Raw genomic sequence first — 16,174 nt, 5'->3', positions numbered from 1 at the left:
GTGGGAGTTCGGGTCGGAGAATCAGTGGGAGTTCGGGTCGGAGAATCAGTGGGAGCTCGGGTCAGAGAATCAGTGGGAGTTCGGGTCGGAGAATCAGTGGGAGTTCGGGTCGGAGAATCAGTGGGAGTTCGGGTCGGAGAATCAGTGGGAGTTCGGGTCGGAGAATCAGTGGGAGCTCGGGTCGGAGAATCAGTGGGAGTTCGGGTCGGAGAATCAGTGAGAACTCGGGTCGGAGAATCAGTGGGAGTTCGGGTCTGAGAATCAGTGGGAGCTCAGGTCGGAGAATCAGTGGGAGTTCGGGTCAGAGAATCAGTGGGAGCTCAGGTCAGAGAATCAGTGGGAGCTCTGGTCGGAGAATCAGTGGGAGTTCGGGTCGGAGAATCAGTGGGAGTTCGGGTCGGAGAATCAGTGGGAGTTCGGGTCGGAGAATCAGTGGGAGTTCGGGTCGGAGAATCAGTGGGAGTTCGGGTCGGAGAATCAGTGGGAGTTCGGGTCAGAGAATCAGTGGGAGTTCGGGTCGGAGAATCAGTGGGAGTTCGGGTCGGAGAATCAGTGGGAGTTCGGGTCGGAGAATCAGTGAGAACTCGGGTCGGAGAATCAGTGGGAGTTCGGGTCTGAGAATCAGTGGGAGCTCGGGTCGGAGAATCAGTGAGAACTCGGGTCGGAGAATCAGTGGGAGTTCGGGTCGGAGAATCAGTGGGAGTTCGGGTCAGAGAATCAGTGAGAACCCGGGTCGGAGAATCAGTGGGAGTTCGGGTCAGAGAATCAGTGGGAGCTCGGGTCGGAGAATCAGTGGGAACTCGGGTCAGAGAATCAGTGGGAGTTCGGGTCGGAGAATCAGTGGGAGTTCGGGTCAGAGAATCAGTGGGAGCTCGGTTCGGAGAATCAGTGGGAGCTCAGGTCAGAGAATCAGTGGGAGCTCAGGTCGGAGAATCAGTGGGAGTTCGGGTCAGAGAATCAGTGGGAGTTCGGATCGGAGAATCAGTGGGAGTTCGGGTCGGAGAATCAGTGGGAGTTCGGGTCGGAGAATCAGTGGGAGCTCAGGTCAGAGAATCAGTGGGAGTTCGGGTCGGAGAATCAGTGGGAGTTCGGGTCGGAGAATCAGTGGGAGTTCGGGTCGGAGAATCAGTGGGAGTTCGGGTCGGAGAATCAGTGGGAGCTCGGGTCGGAGAATCAGTGGGAGTTCGGGTCGGAGAATCAGTGAGAACTCGGGTCGGAGAATCAGTGGGAGTTCGGGTCTGAGAATCAGTGGGAGCTCGGGTCGGAGAATCAGTGAGAACTCGGGTCGGAGAATCAGTGGGAGTTCGGGTCGGAGAATCAGTGGGAGTTCGGGTCAGAGAATCAGTGAGAACTCGGGTCGGAGAATCAGTGGGAGTTCGGGTCAGAGAATCAGTGGGAGCTCGGGTCGGAGAATCAGTGGGAACTCGGGTCGGAGAATCAGTGGGAGTTCGGGTCAGAGAATCAGTGGGAGTTCGGGTCGGAGAATCAGTGGGAGTTCGGGTCGGAGAATCAGTGGGAGCTCGGGTCAGAGAATCAGTGGGAGCTCAGGTCGGAGAATCAGTGGGAGCTCGGGTCGGAGAATCAGTGGGAGCTCAGGTCGGAGAATCAGTGAGAACTCGGGTCAGAGAATCAGTGGGAGCTCAGGTCGGAGAATCAGTGGGAGCTCGGGTCGGAGAATCAGTGGGAGCTCGGGTCGGAGAATCAGTGGGAGTTCGGGTCAGAGAATCAGTGGGAGTTCGGGTCGGAGAATCAGTGGGAGTTCGGGTCAGAGAATCAGTGGGAGCTCGGGTCGGAGAATCAGTGGGAGCTCGGGTCAGAGAATCAGTGGGAGCTCAGGTCGGAGAATCAGTGGGAGTTCGGGTCGGAGAATCAGTGGGAGTTCGGGTCGGAGAATCAGTGGGAGTTCGGGTCGGAGAATCAGTGGGAGCTCGGGTCGGAGAATCAGTGGGAGGTCGGGTCGGAGAATCAGTGGGAGTTCGGGTCGGAGAATCAGTGGGAGTTCGGGTCGGAGAATCAGTGGGAGTTCGGGTCGGAGAATCAGTGGGAGCTCGGGTCGGAGAATCAGTGGGAGTTCGGGTCGGAGAATCAGTGGGAGTTCGGGTCGGAGAATCAGTGGGAGTTCGGGTCGGAGAATCAGTGGAAGTTCGGGTCGGAGAATCAGTGGGAGTTCGGGTCGGAGAATCAGTGGGAGTTCGGTTCGGAGAATCAGTGGGAGTTCGGGTCGGAGAATCAGTGGGAGTTCGGGTCTGAGAATCAGTGGGAACTCGGGTCAGAGAATCAGTGGGAGTTCGGGTCAGAGAATCAGTGGGAGCTCAGGTCGGAGAATCAGTGGGAGCTCGGGTCGGAGAATTAGTGGGAGTTCGGGTCGGAGAATCAGTGGGAGTTCGGGTCAGAGAATCAGTGGGAGTTCGGGTCGGAGAATCAGTGGGAGCTCGGGTCAGAGAATCAGTGGGAGTTCGGGTCAGAGAATCAGTGGGAGTTCGGGTCTGAGAATCAGTGGGAACTCGGGTCAGAGAATCAGTGGGAGTTCGGGTCGGAGAATCAGTGGGAGTTCGGGTCGGAGAATCAGTGGGAGCTCGGGTCGGAGAATCAGTGGGAGCTCAGGTCGGAGAATCAGTGGGAGTTGGGGTCAGAGAATCAGTGAGAACTCGGGTCGGAGAATCAGTGGGAGTTCGGGTCAGAGAATCAGTGGGAGCTCGGGTCGGAGAATCAGTGAGAACTCGGGTCAGAGAATCAGTGGGAGTTCGGGTCAGAGAATCAGTGGGAACTCGGGTCAGAGAATCAGTGGGAGTTCGGGTCAGAGAATCAGTGGGAACTCGGGTCAGAGAATCAGTGGGAGTTCGGGTCGGAGAATCAGTGGGAGTTGGGGTCAGAGAATCAGTGGGAGCTCGGGTCGGAGAATCAGTGGGAGCTCAGGTCAGAGAATCAGTGGGAGCTCGGGTCAGAGAATCAGTGGGAGTTCGGGTCGGAGAATCAGTGGGAGTTCGGGTCGGAGAATCAGTGGGAGTTCGGGTCGGAGAATCAGTGGGAGTTCGGGTCGGAGAATCAGTGGGAGTTCCGGTCCGAGAATCAGTGGGAGTTCGGGTCGGAGAATCAGTGGGAACTCGGGTCGGAGAATCAGTGGGAGTTCGGGTCAGAGAATCAGTGGGAGCTCAGGTCGGAGAATCAGTGGGAGCTCGGGTCAGAGAATCAGTGGGAGCTCAGGTCGGAGAATCAGTGGGAGCTCGGGTCGGAGAATCGGGTCAGAGAATCAGTGGGAGCTCGGGTCAGAGAATCAGTTGGAGTTCGGGTCGGAGAATCAGTGGGAGTTCGGGTCGGAGAATCAGTGGGAGTTCGGGTCAGAGAATCAGTGGGAGTTCGGGTCGGAGAATCAGTGGGAGTTCGGGTCAGAGAATCAGTGGGAGTTCGGGTCAGAGAATCAGTGGGAGCTCAGGTCAGAGAATCAGTGGGAGTTCGGGTCGGAGAATCAGTGGGAGTTCGGGTCAGAGAATCAGTGGGAACTCGGGTCGGAGAATCAGTGGGAGTTCGGGTCGGAGAATCAGTGGGAACTCGGGTCGGAGAATCAGTGGGAGTTCGGGTCGGAGAATCAGTGGGAACTCGGGTCGGAGAATCAGTGGGAGTTCGGGTCGGAGAATCAGTGGGAGTTCGGGTCGGAGAATCAGTGGGAACTCGGGTCGGAGAATCAGTGGGAGTTCGGGTCAGAGAATCAGTGAGAACTCGGGTCGGAGAATCAGTGGGAGTTCGGGTCGGAGAATCAGTGGGAGTTCGGGTCGGAGAATCAGTGGGAGTTCGGGTCGGAGAATCAGTGGGAGTTCGGGTCGGAGAATCAGTGGGAGTTCGGGTCGGAGAATCAGTGGGAGTTCGGGTCGGAGAATCAGTGGGAGTTCGGGTCGGAGAATCAGTGGGAGTTCGGGTCGGAGAATCAGTGGGAGTTCGGGTCGGAGAATCAGTGGGAGTTCGGGTCGGAGAATCAGTGGGAGTTCGGGTCGGAGAATCAGTGGGAGTTCGGGTCGGAGAATCAGTGGGAGTTCGGGTCGGAGAATCAGTGGGAGTTCGGGTCGGAGAATCAGTGGGAGTTCGGGTTGGAGAATCAGTGCCACAGTGTTGCAGTCCTATCTCTGGCCCACACAACAGCAACTTGCATTGATATAGAGCCTCTAATGTAGCAAAACATCCCAAGGCACTTCACAGGAGTGTCATCAAACAAAATTTGACACTAAGCCACATTTGGAGATATTAGGACAAGTGACCAAAAGCTTGGTCAAAGTCATAGGTTTTAAGGAGGATCTTAAAGGAGGAGAGCGAGGTAGAGAGGGGGAATGGTTTCGGGAGGGCCTAGGCAGCTGAAGGCACAGCCGCCAATGGTGGCATGATTAAAATCGGGGATTCACAAGAGGCCAGAATTGGAAGAGCGCTGAGATCTCTGAGGGTTTTAGGGCTGGAGGAGGTTACAGAGATAAAGGTAACAAAGGCACGGATGAGGGTTTCAGCAGCAGATGAGCTGAGGCGGGGCGGAGGTGGACAATGTTGCGTAGGTGGAAGTAGGCCGTCTTGGAGACTCCCTTCGATTGTGACTTTGTCGCTGTGAGTGCAGGTCCTGGGAATTTGAATAAGCAGGTAGTCAAGTGATGACTTTTAGTAAGAGACAGGGGGTAGGGGGTGTCGACAAATCAAAGTGATGCTACATCCAGAAGAATGGGGCAGTTCAGCTGAAGTAAACAATAGCAGTCATGTTTACCCAAGAATCCAATTAGAACTGAATGTGAGGGAATGAGGCGAATTGAAAAGAAACCGGGCGGAGTGTATAATGTGCTTCCAATTCACTATCACCCATTTTGTGCTAGCGCCCAAGACCAATTTTACCCCAGTGTTATAAATCGGATAGCCATGTGGTGAAGGATCGAATACTAGAGCCTGGTCTTTAGCTGTTTCTACGCCTTTATTCACAGAGACTCCCCTTACACATGCACCATACCCTGGATAAGCTCTCTTATATAAAGGATACAAGAGAGTCCCCAATTGATACCCACCACCTAAATACAATTAATACTCATTGATATAAATCGTACAATTAACACCCAATACATCTAGAGACACAAGATTCTGGTCAGTTTTGTTGTTAGTGTTGTGATGTAATTGTTAACATTAACATGTTGAGAGAAGGTTGTAAAGAATCAAGATTCTTGGGATACGTCATTATATTATTGATATTTATGTTGTTATTAAACAACAACTTGGCATTTATATGGTGCCGCGAACATAATAGAATGTCCCAAGAATCTTTGCAAATTGGCGTAAGGAAAACTGAGGCCAAGCAAGGAAAGGAGATAGTTAGGAGGAGTGACCGAACGTTTGGTCAAACGGAGCGGTGTTGAGGTTTTAAAAAGTGGAGGAAGAGTGAAGAGGAGGAGAGATTGAGGGAGGGACCAAGGCGTTTGAAAGTTTGGCCACCAATGGTAGGATGATGGGAGCACAGAAAGCTGGAGTCAGAGGCATGGTCTAGTAATCCAGTGACGTGAGTTCAAATCCCACTGTGGCAGTTTGAGAATTTGAATTCAGTTTTTACAAATCTGGAAAAAAATGCTGGTATCAATAAAAAAAAGTGACCATGAAGCTGCTGGATTGTTGTAAAAACCCAACTTGTTCACTAACGTCCTTTAGGGAAAGCTGGCGTCCTTACCTGGTCTGGCTTATATGTGACTCCAGGCCCACACCAACATGTAAGACTCTTAACTGCCTATGTGAAGTGATCCAACAAGCCACTCAGTTCTAGCAAGCTGCCAGTGCCTCAAAAAGAAGGCCCACCACCACCTTCTTAGGGCAACTAGGGATGGGCAATAAATGCCAACATTGCCAGTGATGCCCACATCCCCAGAATGAATTTTTTAAAAATAGGCTTGGCCCTGCTCCTAAATTTCTTAATTTAAAAATAGAGCATTTCTTTCCAAACAAAGTTAACTCACAGTGTCACAGAGAGTTAAATGCCTGTCAAACATTTATCTGATACAAGTAATGAGGTTAAACGATGACCTTTGCTTTTATTGTCAGCTGATCCCTTGATTGTGCTGTTTTCTAGGGTGATAGTGGAGGGCCTTTGGTTTGTCCGAACACCGAAGACAGATATATTCTCCAAGGAGTAACATCTTGGGGCCTTGGTTGTGCAAGGCGAATGAAGCCAGGAGTTTATGTTCGAGTTTCGTTTTTTACTGACTGGATTACAAAAACCATAAGGAGCGGTTAAGAAAGATATAACCCAGCACAATAATCTAAAATAGAATTAGATGTTTCCTTTCAATCGAAATGTAAAATTCTACACGTGCAACATTAAACTCTTTCATCGTTACAAATATGACTTTTATTTCACCAGGATGACTTTAAAAATTATGGCAATGGCTAGAGATTGTTCAAGAGGCAGGAAAAATGAACCATTTCACTCAAAGTTTTACACTGCCGTTTAATTTTAAATGTTGAAATGATGTCACATTGATAACAGCAACAAGTTTGCCTAATTTTGTTCATTATTCAAAATCCTGTATAAAACCAAATTCGTACGGAGAAATTTTGAGTGGGCGGTTTGAATAATGCAGCACCTTTCGATGCTTTAACTGGCTCTCGCAGCAGAGCTCCTGCAGGCATTTACATAGGAGTTTGTAACCATAGCCTGTGCTCGATTTTCTGACCTAATAAGAGGGCCAATGGCAGCATATCCAAGGGATTTGGTTCTCACAGGCAGACATTTTAATTCACATCACAACATGGATGTTATAACGTGGATGTTATAACATGGATGTAATAATAAGGGTATTGTAATATGGATATTATAACAGGGAATATCCACAGAGCCATTGAATTATGTGTTTGGTTTCTGGAAAATAAATAAATACTATTTTCCGTCGATAAATACCACAACTACATAACTAAATATATACATTCTGCTCTCCATGTTCTATCTCTGCCTTTCTGGAATGGTAAATAAAGATATGGCTGCTGTAATAAAACTTATTTTTGGTTTCAACCAGCAAATTCAGTGAATATTTTTTGCCTCTCTTGAAAAGTAGGCGAGGCTGGCTGGCAACCAGCAACCTCCTTGAATGGCCAATCTTGCTGTCAATCATAAACACTTCGCAAAATTACCATAGAAAATATTATACCCAAGGTAAGAGTCCAGAAGTTATCTTTTGTTAGATAAAAACCTGATTAACATCAAAATGGTTTATATTGACATTGAGTTATTAAACAAAAAAAAATTACCTCACACAGCTTCTGGGTTTTTCACTTTACAATAAATCATAAGTATAAACAAATCTTATGTAAATTGTGATTTATTTTCACATTGTTCATTCATCCTTCAATATCGAAGAAGACAGTTAGAATATTACCTCATTTTTTCCAGTGAGTTCTTTGGTCACTGATGAGACCTATTTTTACTGGGAATGAGCGTCCTCAGATTGAACAGTAGATCCTGGATACACCAGATTGGGAATCTAGATTTTTCAAGCGATATTTCCTCAGCTGGCATTTACATTCAGCATCACCAATGTGATGGGCGTCATAGTAGGAGGTGCCTTCACCGATGTTTTTTCGCCATGCTTTCTTATCTTGAGCAAGTTGTTCCCACTTATGGATGTGTATTTTGCACTGTTTCAGAGTCACTTTTAAGCAGTGTTTACATCTCTTTTGCTGACCGCCACAAAATCACTTCCCAGTTGTCAATGTGTCATCAAAGATCTTTGGGATTCGTTCATCAGGTATTTACACCACATGACCTTACTATCATAGCTGTGGCTTCATGATCAGAGCATCCATGCTTAGCATGTCATCAACTACATTATAATTGTAAACAATAGCACAGTGTCTGTCTCTGACTTTCTCAGCTTGGCAGTTTATTTAAAAGTTTAGTTGAAAACCTACTTAAATTCATTGCCTGGTTTGTAGTTGAATTATGTTCAAAAGCACGTGAACTGAAATGCACAAAAATACAACTTGACTTTTTTAAAAAAAACTGTACAACAGATAGTTTGGAATTGGCAATTACACGGATTTATTATCAGCACTGATTGCTATGTTTGAAGTGGTCTTTACCCATTTCTCTCTCACTCTCACACATATATATACATATATAAAATAAGGCAGCCTCTCTGCTTTAAATAAAAAAATCTCAATATCAGCTTTACCCAAAGGAAGCTTTTCAAATTCATCTTTCATCTTTTCTCCAAATAATTTAAAAAAACAACCAGATATTATTTTAGACTGAGGAGAAATATTCTTCCAGTTGGACAAACAAAATGCTACTGCTGCACCCTGGCAAATTGTGAATGGCAAGACCGTGGGATCTGCCTTCAGCTATAGAGTTACAGCTTTGGGCATAAACATCAACTCTAAGTCCAGGCTTTTAAGAGAGGCTGAGGCCTACAAGTAAAAACATTAATGAAATTTTTATGTTTTAATGTTTCAATGGCCTAGAAATGGGATCGTGCCCAACCCGTGCCAGTTAGTATCAATGCAGGCAGCATGCATTATCTGTGCTGCCTGTTGACTAGGTTCGTGCTTGCAGCCAGCACTACCTGTGCTATTTATTGGTTGCACGCCAATCAGGGGGACCAATATCGGGAGGCCAGGACGGTACTTAAAGGCAGCCAGCACCACTTAAAGCGGAGGAACATTCTGGCTGCAAGACTGTGCAACATAGGGTTCCCAACCCTCCTCCCAGAATGGGCGATTGGTCACCCAAGCACTGCTACTGGCGACTCGGGAGAAACGGTCCTTGTATGAGTGCTTTGCACATGCGCAGTACCCTGGCTGTCGTGGCTTGCAGCCAATCCGAGTTGTCTGGGCCCTGCTGGTCTCCCACTATTCAGAAACACTGCTTGATTCCCGGTTATGATGATGGAGGTTTCAGGGCAACGGAAATTACCTGGAAACTCTGTGAGTCCTGATTACTCAGGGCGGGAAGGTGGAGTTGAGGTAGGAGATCAGCCATGATCTTATTGAACGGCGGAGCAGGCTCGAAGGGCCATATGGCCTAGTCCTGCTCATATTTCTTATGTTCTTATTACGGAGAGCGAGAGAGAGAGAGAAACACAAACTCGGGAAAAGGAACAAACTGGGGGAGGGAGAGAGGGAGGGAGGGAGAAACACAAACTGGGGAGGGAGGGAGAGAGAAACACAAACTGGGTGAGGGAAAGCAAGAGAAACAAACTGGGGAGGGGGGAGGGAGGGAGAAACAAACTAGGGGAGGGAGGGAAAGAGAAACAAACTGAGGGAGGGAGGGAGAGAGAAACACAAACTGAGGGAGGGAGGGAGGGAGAAACACAAACTGAGGGAAGGAGGGAGAGAGAAACACAAACTGAGGGAGGGAGGGAGAAACACAAACTGGGGGAGGGAGAGAAAGAGAAACAAACTGGGGGAGAGAGGGAGAGAGAAACACAAACTGAGGGAGGGAGGGAGAGAGAAACAAACTGGGGAGGGGTGAGGGAGAGAGAAACAAACTGGGGAGGGGTGAGGGAGAGAGAAACAAACTGGGGGAGGGAGGGAAAGAGAAACAAACTGGGGAGGGGTGAGGGAGAGAGAAACAAACTGGGGAGGGGTGAGGGAGAGAGAAACAAACTGGGGGAGGGAGGGAAAGAGAAACAAACTGGGGGAGGGAGGGAGAAACAAACTGGGGGAGGGAGGGAGAGAGAAACAAGCTGGGGGAGGGAGGGAGAGAGAAACAAACTGAGGGAGGGAGGGAAAGAGAAACAAACTGGGGGAGGGAGGGAGAGAGAAACAAACTGGGGAGGGGGAATTGTTGTCCGCCTGTGATGTGCCCTGTTGTATAATGTGTTTTATTCCCAAATTAAACAGTTGGGCTTCAGTGGTGGTGTCAGTGAATCAAGTTGGGTTTGGTTTCGGTTTTATTTATTATTTTTGTATCTTGCTGTGTATCGTAAAAAGGCATAAAATTGTATAAAAACTCTCGTCAGAAGTTATTTATATTGATGGCGTTTTCATTGAATCAGTGGAATTTATTTGGTGTTTCTCGATGTAGTCCCATTCTGTAGAAACATCACAAGAAGTTGTTTTTATTTAAACATTACGTATCATTAAATCTTTCTATTTTGTTGTCTTTCTTTGATTTATAAATTATGTTATTCAGCTCACTACAAAACAAAAAGTCCAATATTTTATTCAGGTCTTGGGGATACTAGGAGACTCAACTAAGGTAAATTCAATAACATTTACAAACAATAGGCAAATGTCATGTGATCAATGTCATGTGACTAAGCATCACATGAGCAGTGTCACGTGATTGAATGCCATTTGAATGCCATGTGGTCAAATGTCACATGATCAAATCTCCAGGAATATGTCAAACCAGAGTTGGCAACCCTAGACTGCAATAACCTGATTCAGAAATGGCTGAAGGAGGGAGTGGGCGGGCACCAAGATTCTCTGATGCTGCACCAAGGAGGCCTTGGTACAGGCAGTGGAGAGGAGAAGGGACATCTTCTTTCCCCCCAGGGGGCTGGAAACCCTCCAGACATCTTCTGAGGAGGCAGTGGGAAAAGATTGCTCATTGAATATGGCTGCAATGCAGGAAAAATTCAATGATCTAACCAAAGTTGTTAAGGTAAGAAGACTGCTAAAATACTTTCTCATCACAGCTGCGCCACTTACAGCCTCATTAATTACAACACGGACAGCACTCTTAATACTCCCCTCCCCCACTACCCTGCACTGTCCTGCAATCACTGCATCACACTTCACTAAACATCCTTTTAGTGGAGTTTGCATACTCAGCACTATTACAACTCTTACTTACCCACAACTCACATTTCACACACACAATGTCATCTATTACACCATGACAGCCACATTCTCCAAATACCTCACAAGACTCTCACGAACACACTTCATTCTTTCTTGCAGGGGAAGGTCGTAAACAACAGCAGGTAGCGGGCTGCCACTGGAGGAGGTAGAACCCGACTACACACCCTCTCCCCCCTTAAAGAGAGCCTCCTGGCTATAATGAGAAGGGGCAGACTGGAGGCCGTAGCCACTGGCACAGCTGGAGGAGATGCCATGCAGGGTCTCTTTATAACTAGTCCTCTTTGTTTCTCCTGACTTCTTTCTCCCTCACCCCACACACTCTGCATGACAAGCTGCAGATGCTTTCAACACCAATTTATTTCTCCCTACCTTCCCTCGCACCACAAGCTAACCCTTGTCCCTTTCTTTCATTTCAGCTGCTGAGAATATCTCCGTCCCTCTGCCAGTCGAGGTAAAAGAGCACAGTGTTTGTGAAGATGGAACGTCACTCGACCTGATTCTCATGAGCATCAGCTCAAATACTGTCACCACGTGGACTTTAGAGGTTAGGTTAGAGGATAGATCTGCACATGGTGACTCACTGGACACAAGTGTGCAGGAGCTAGGGCATGAGATAGTATGCCACAGGTGCCAGCTCACCCCAGGATGAGGTCACACACTAGTTCTGCTGCAGTGGACTCAGATGCTGACTTGGAGGGCCCAGGATACCGAAGGAGGCTCATGGACATACATCGGGAAATACTAGGTGCACTGGGCAACCTGCCAGAGAGCTTGCGCACAATGTCGCAGAGCACAGAGAAGTCCAGCACCAACTTGTCTCAAGGCTTTGCACAGAGCGTGGAGACCATTCTTTCCAATGAGCGGTCAGCTCCATCAGCACCACAGTGGAAGCCACCATGATGGAGCATCTTATGACAACTCTGACAGCTGCCATGGCAACACAAACTGCTGGCATGGAAGCTCAGACAGCTGCCATCTTGGATTTTGGGGTGACTGTTGAAAGAAGTTTCCAGGGTGCCTCATCACTCCTGCACTCTGATCTCCAGCAGAGCCCTAGGAGCGCTGAGGCATCACCCCAGGAGAGTGGCCTTGGCTCCATGGGATCGTCACCTGGTGTTCTTTCTCAGGATGACAGCATTCCTGCTTCCCTGCCAGACACTTGCTGGTGCCACTCAGCCAGCCGGCCCAGACTGCTGCAGCCCACGCCAACACACTGAAGACTGCAGATGGGCCCTCTAGGCCCAGAGCAGCTCAAGGTCGTCCTCCAAGGCCATCTGGTGTCCTCAATGGAAGCTCAGCAGCCTTCCTCCTCCCAAGCTGTAGCCACTGGGAGAGCACCTTGTAGGAAAATGAGCACACAAGACAGGCACTAAGGACTTGCACAAGGGTGAGTAGGCAATTTTTGTGAATGCTGACATGAGTTCTTTGATAAATTTGGGTTTTTTGATCTGGATTTGGTGTTCGTATTTGTCTTAGTAATGAAGTGAGGGAAAGTCTAATAAAATTGGAGTGAAGAAGGCAATCAGATGGTGGTTGTAAGAATGAGGTAAAGATTGTGGGACTGTTGGTGAATGGGGACTGGGAGGGCTGACTTCGTTGAAGCACTCCTTGGTAAGCATGTCTCTGAGAGCTCGGGCAGATAGGGGCTCTGTTGTTCTCTGCCTCTCCTCCTCCTCCACTCCCTCATCCTCTTCCTCCTGCCCAGGTGTTGGTAAAGGATGGTCCTTCAAGATTGTGAAGTAGTGGAGTGTGCAGCAGCCAATGAAAAAAAAAACTATCACTTCCCACCTATTGGACCATCATGTTAAGAGCATCACAAGCTGACATGATTGCTCTGAATCCAAAGTGCCAGTAGGTTGTTGTATCTGAGATATCGTGGCAGCTTCTCATTCACTATGGCTTCCACTAGCTTTTAAACAATCCGCCATCGAAGCACTTGTCTAAACGTGATCCCTTCTCGTGGATAGGCCGATAGCTGCTTTCAAATTGGATAAAACAGAGCAGGAAGGAGGGAGGGACACAATGAGAAGGGTAGGCTGAGTTGGTCTATGCCAAAAGGGATGGACTTGTTGGGTCTAATGGGTTATTTTGTCCTTTTCCTAAGGAGTCCTAGATAAAATAAGGTCTGTTGAAATTAATTAGATCAAACCAATCTCTATTAAAGGAACTTACCCTAACTCGTCATACTGCTGACACAATGCAGTTCAGTAATATATACAAACCTCAATTATCTGCATTTAACATTTTTAATTCAGTGTTGTTGTTACTTTTTTGTATTATACAGTGCGTCAGAACTCATTAAATATTCAGGTTAATTTAGGTTGGTTGAATTTTTAATAAAGCCTGACTCAATACATAAATATACAAGCAATTCTTTTCCTAGCTCTAGTTTACATTTATATTAACTTGAGAACTCTTGAGAAATGTTCATTAAAGATAATTAATCGAAGCCATAAATATCCATATTGGTTAATTATTGACTTGAGTGGCTGCTGTCAAACTGGATTCTGAGGGGGCAAAAAAGTGAAAGTGACTTCATGCTTTTAAATGCAGAATTATAGGATCATACAGGACAGAAGAAGCCCATTCAGCCCATCATGCCTGTACCAGCTCTTTGAAAGAGCTATCCAATTAGTCCCACTCCCCCACTCTTTCCCCATAGCCCTGCAATTTTTTCCCCTTCAAGTATTTATACAATTTCTTTTTGAAAGTTACTATTGAATCTACTTCCACCTCCTTTTCAGGCAGTGCATTCCAGATCATAACAACTCGCTGCGTAAATATTTTTCTCCTCAGCTCCGCTCTGGTTCTTTTACCAATTATCAAAACTTGTGTCATCCGGTTATTGATCCTCCTGCCAATGGAAACAGTTTCTCCCTTATACTCTACCAATACCCCTCATAATTTTGAACCTTATATATAATATGTAATAATATATAGCCGATAGTGTGAAATATAAACCTAACTCGTCAGTATTTGAGGCAAATGCTGCAATGTAATTCATGAGTTGAGGACAATCTTTGCTGAAGCAGTGTCCTTGGCATTGTGTGCTCCTGTTGAAGAATGTAGAACAATATGCTGGTAGCTTGTCTTCAATACACATGTCTTCCACCTGAAGGAACACAAAATTTACTGTTTGAGATGATAAGCTTGGTGATGTGACTCTTATGAGTGGCATGGTGACTTTTCAAACTTCTGAATGGCCTATCCTAATTACCAGATGAATTTTCAGTACAAGTTCAAAATTTAAGTATTATCATTTTATTTCAATGGCCATTTGCCAGAATCTTTTCAGAGAAATTAGTCCATTTCATTAGTTTCTAGACACAAAAGGCATCAAGGGGTATGGGGAGAGAGCAGGAATATGGTTTTGAGATAGAGGATCAGCCATGATCATATTGAATGGCGAGCAGGCTCAAAGGGCCGAATGGCCTACTCCTGCTCCTATTTTCTATATTTCTATGTTTCTGTGTTCAATGCTGGGTTAACCCATCTCAACTGTGAGTGTGATGGAATACTCTCCACTTGCCAGGATGAGTGCAGCTGCAACAACACTCCAGAAGCTCAACACCATCCAGGAAAAAGCAGTCCTCTTGATCGGCAACCCATCCACCACCTTAAACATCCATTCCCATCACTGGCACACTGTGGCTGCAATGTGTACTATCTACAGGATGCACTGCAGCAACTCGCTAAGGCTTCTCTGACAGTATCTCCCAAACCCATGACTTCTACCACCTAGAAGGACAAGGGCAGCAGACACATGGGAACAACACCACCTGCACGTTCCCCTCCAAGTCACACACCATCCCGACTTGGAAATATATCGCCGTTCCTTCATCGTCGCTTGGTCAATATCCAGGAACTCTCTACCTTACAGCACTGTGGGAGAACCTTCACCACACGGACTGCATCGGTTCAAGAAGGCGGCTCACCACCACCTTCACAAGGGCAATTAGGGATGGGCAATAAATGCTGGCCTTGCCAGCGACACCCATATCCGGAGAATTTCTTTAAACTGAGGGTAACAATGGGGCCTCCACTGAGAAGCAGGGAGAGTTCTCCCTCCTGATTATTATCCTGAAAATGTGTGTGTGTGTGTGTGTGTGTATAAACAATGGGTGAGGGCAAGATTGGTCTCAGCTATGATCACCATCCCTGTGTTCAAAGAGCTTGGAAACACTCACTTTTAAATTACACCCATGCAGAATGGGCAGCTGGGTGAGGCCCTCGAGGGCTGCTGGCATCTGCAGAAAATGTGCCTCAGTACCAGTTACCATCTTTAGGAGTGGAGGAGGTGAGGGAGGGGAGTCAGATAAAAATGGAGGAGAAGAAAAGAAAACTGATTTGGTGGCTCATAGAATCGAGGGGAAGGTATTTGTGTTCAATTTAAGACACTTGCTCTTTCAAGCTCACCTCACAAGTACATTAAATTAAAACTGACACATATAATGTATGATGGTTATTCAAATAAAGCAACTTGTTTGCAATACATGGTTACTAACCCACTTAAGAAGGACCTTGAGTTTATCAGTATTTTTTTTAAAAATTATTCTTAACTATATATTTTGAGCCATGATGTGGAGATGCCGGTGATGGACTGGGGTTGACAATTGTAAACAATTTCACAACACCAAGTTATAGTCCAACAAATTTATTTTAAATTCCACAAGCTTTCGGAGGCTTCCTCCTTCCTCAGGTGAATGTGGAATTCACATTCACCTGAGGAAGGAGGAAGCCTCCGAAAGCTTGTGGAATTTAAAATAAATTTGTTGGACTATAACTTGGTGTTGTGAAATTGTTTACAATATATTTTGAGGACAGTTGCTACAAGGGTGAGGTCATGGCATGAGGTGGCTGTGTCAGCTCTGGCTCAGTGGTCACACTCTCTCCTCTGAGCCAGAGGATTGTGGGTTAAGTCCCGCTCCAGAGGCTTTAGCCTGTAATCTAGGTTGACACTTCAATGCAGTACTGAGGGAGGGCTGCACTGTCGGAGGTTCCTTCTTTCAGATGAAACGTTAAACTGAGGTCCCATCTGCTCTCTCAAGTGGATGTAAACGATCCTATCGCACTATTTCGAAGAAGAGCAGGGGAGTTCTCTCTGGTGTCCTGGCCAATATTTATCACTCAATCAACATCACTAAAACAGATGATCTGGTCATTATCACATTGCTGTTTGTGGGACCTTGCTGTGCGCAACTTGGCTGCCACGTTTCCTACATTACAACAGTTATTACGCTTCAAAAGTAGTTGATTGGCTGTGAAGCACTTTGGGACGTCCTGAGGTCGTGAAAGGCGCTATATAAATGCAAGTCTTTCTTTCTTTGTTTCTTTCTTATGGCAGAAAGTATCTGTGCTTCAACAA

The 16,174-nt window shown here is 46.9% G+C and overlaps 2 protein-coding genes across 4 annotated transcripts in view; one reads left to right on the top strand and one right to left on the bottom strand.

The window, feature by feature from the left end:
• Positions 1-7,015, top strand: part of plg (plasminogen) — a 120,147-nt gene extending 113,132 nt beyond the window's left edge. The window contains exon 19 of the mRNA XM_067989230.1: positions 6,077-7,015. Within this exon, the coding sequence (XP_067845331.1) occupies positions 6,077-6,241 (165 nt within the window). The 3' untranslated portion in view covers positions 6,242-7,015. The remainder of the gene's footprint in view (positions 1-6,076) is intronic.
• Positions 7,016-7,306: 291 nt separating this feature from the next.
• Positions 7,307-16,174, bottom strand: part of LOC137324666 (solute carrier family 22 member 2-like) — a 54,977-nt gene continuing 46,109 nt past the window's right edge. For 2 of the 3 annotated variants that reach the window (XM_067989231.1, XM_067989232.1), the window contains one exon: positions 7,307-13,921. In XM_067989231.1, the coding sequence (XP_067845332.1) occupies positions 13,810-13,921 (112 nt within the window). In that variant the 3' untranslated portion in view covers positions 7,307-13,809. The remainder of the gene's footprint in view (positions 13,922-16,174) is intronic. The other variant, XR_010963703.1, reaches the window with a different exon arrangement.

The sequence above is a fragment of the Heptranchias perlo genome, chromosome 8 (assembly GCF_035084215.1).
Source record: "Heptranchias perlo isolate sHepPer1 chromosome 8, sHepPer1.hap1, whole genome shotgun sequence".
Taxonomy (NCBI): Eukaryota; Metazoa; Chordata; class Chondrichthyes; order Hexanchiformes; family Hexanchidae; genus Heptranchias; species Heptranchias perlo.
This window is presented reverse-complemented; position numbering and strand designations above follow the sequence as displayed.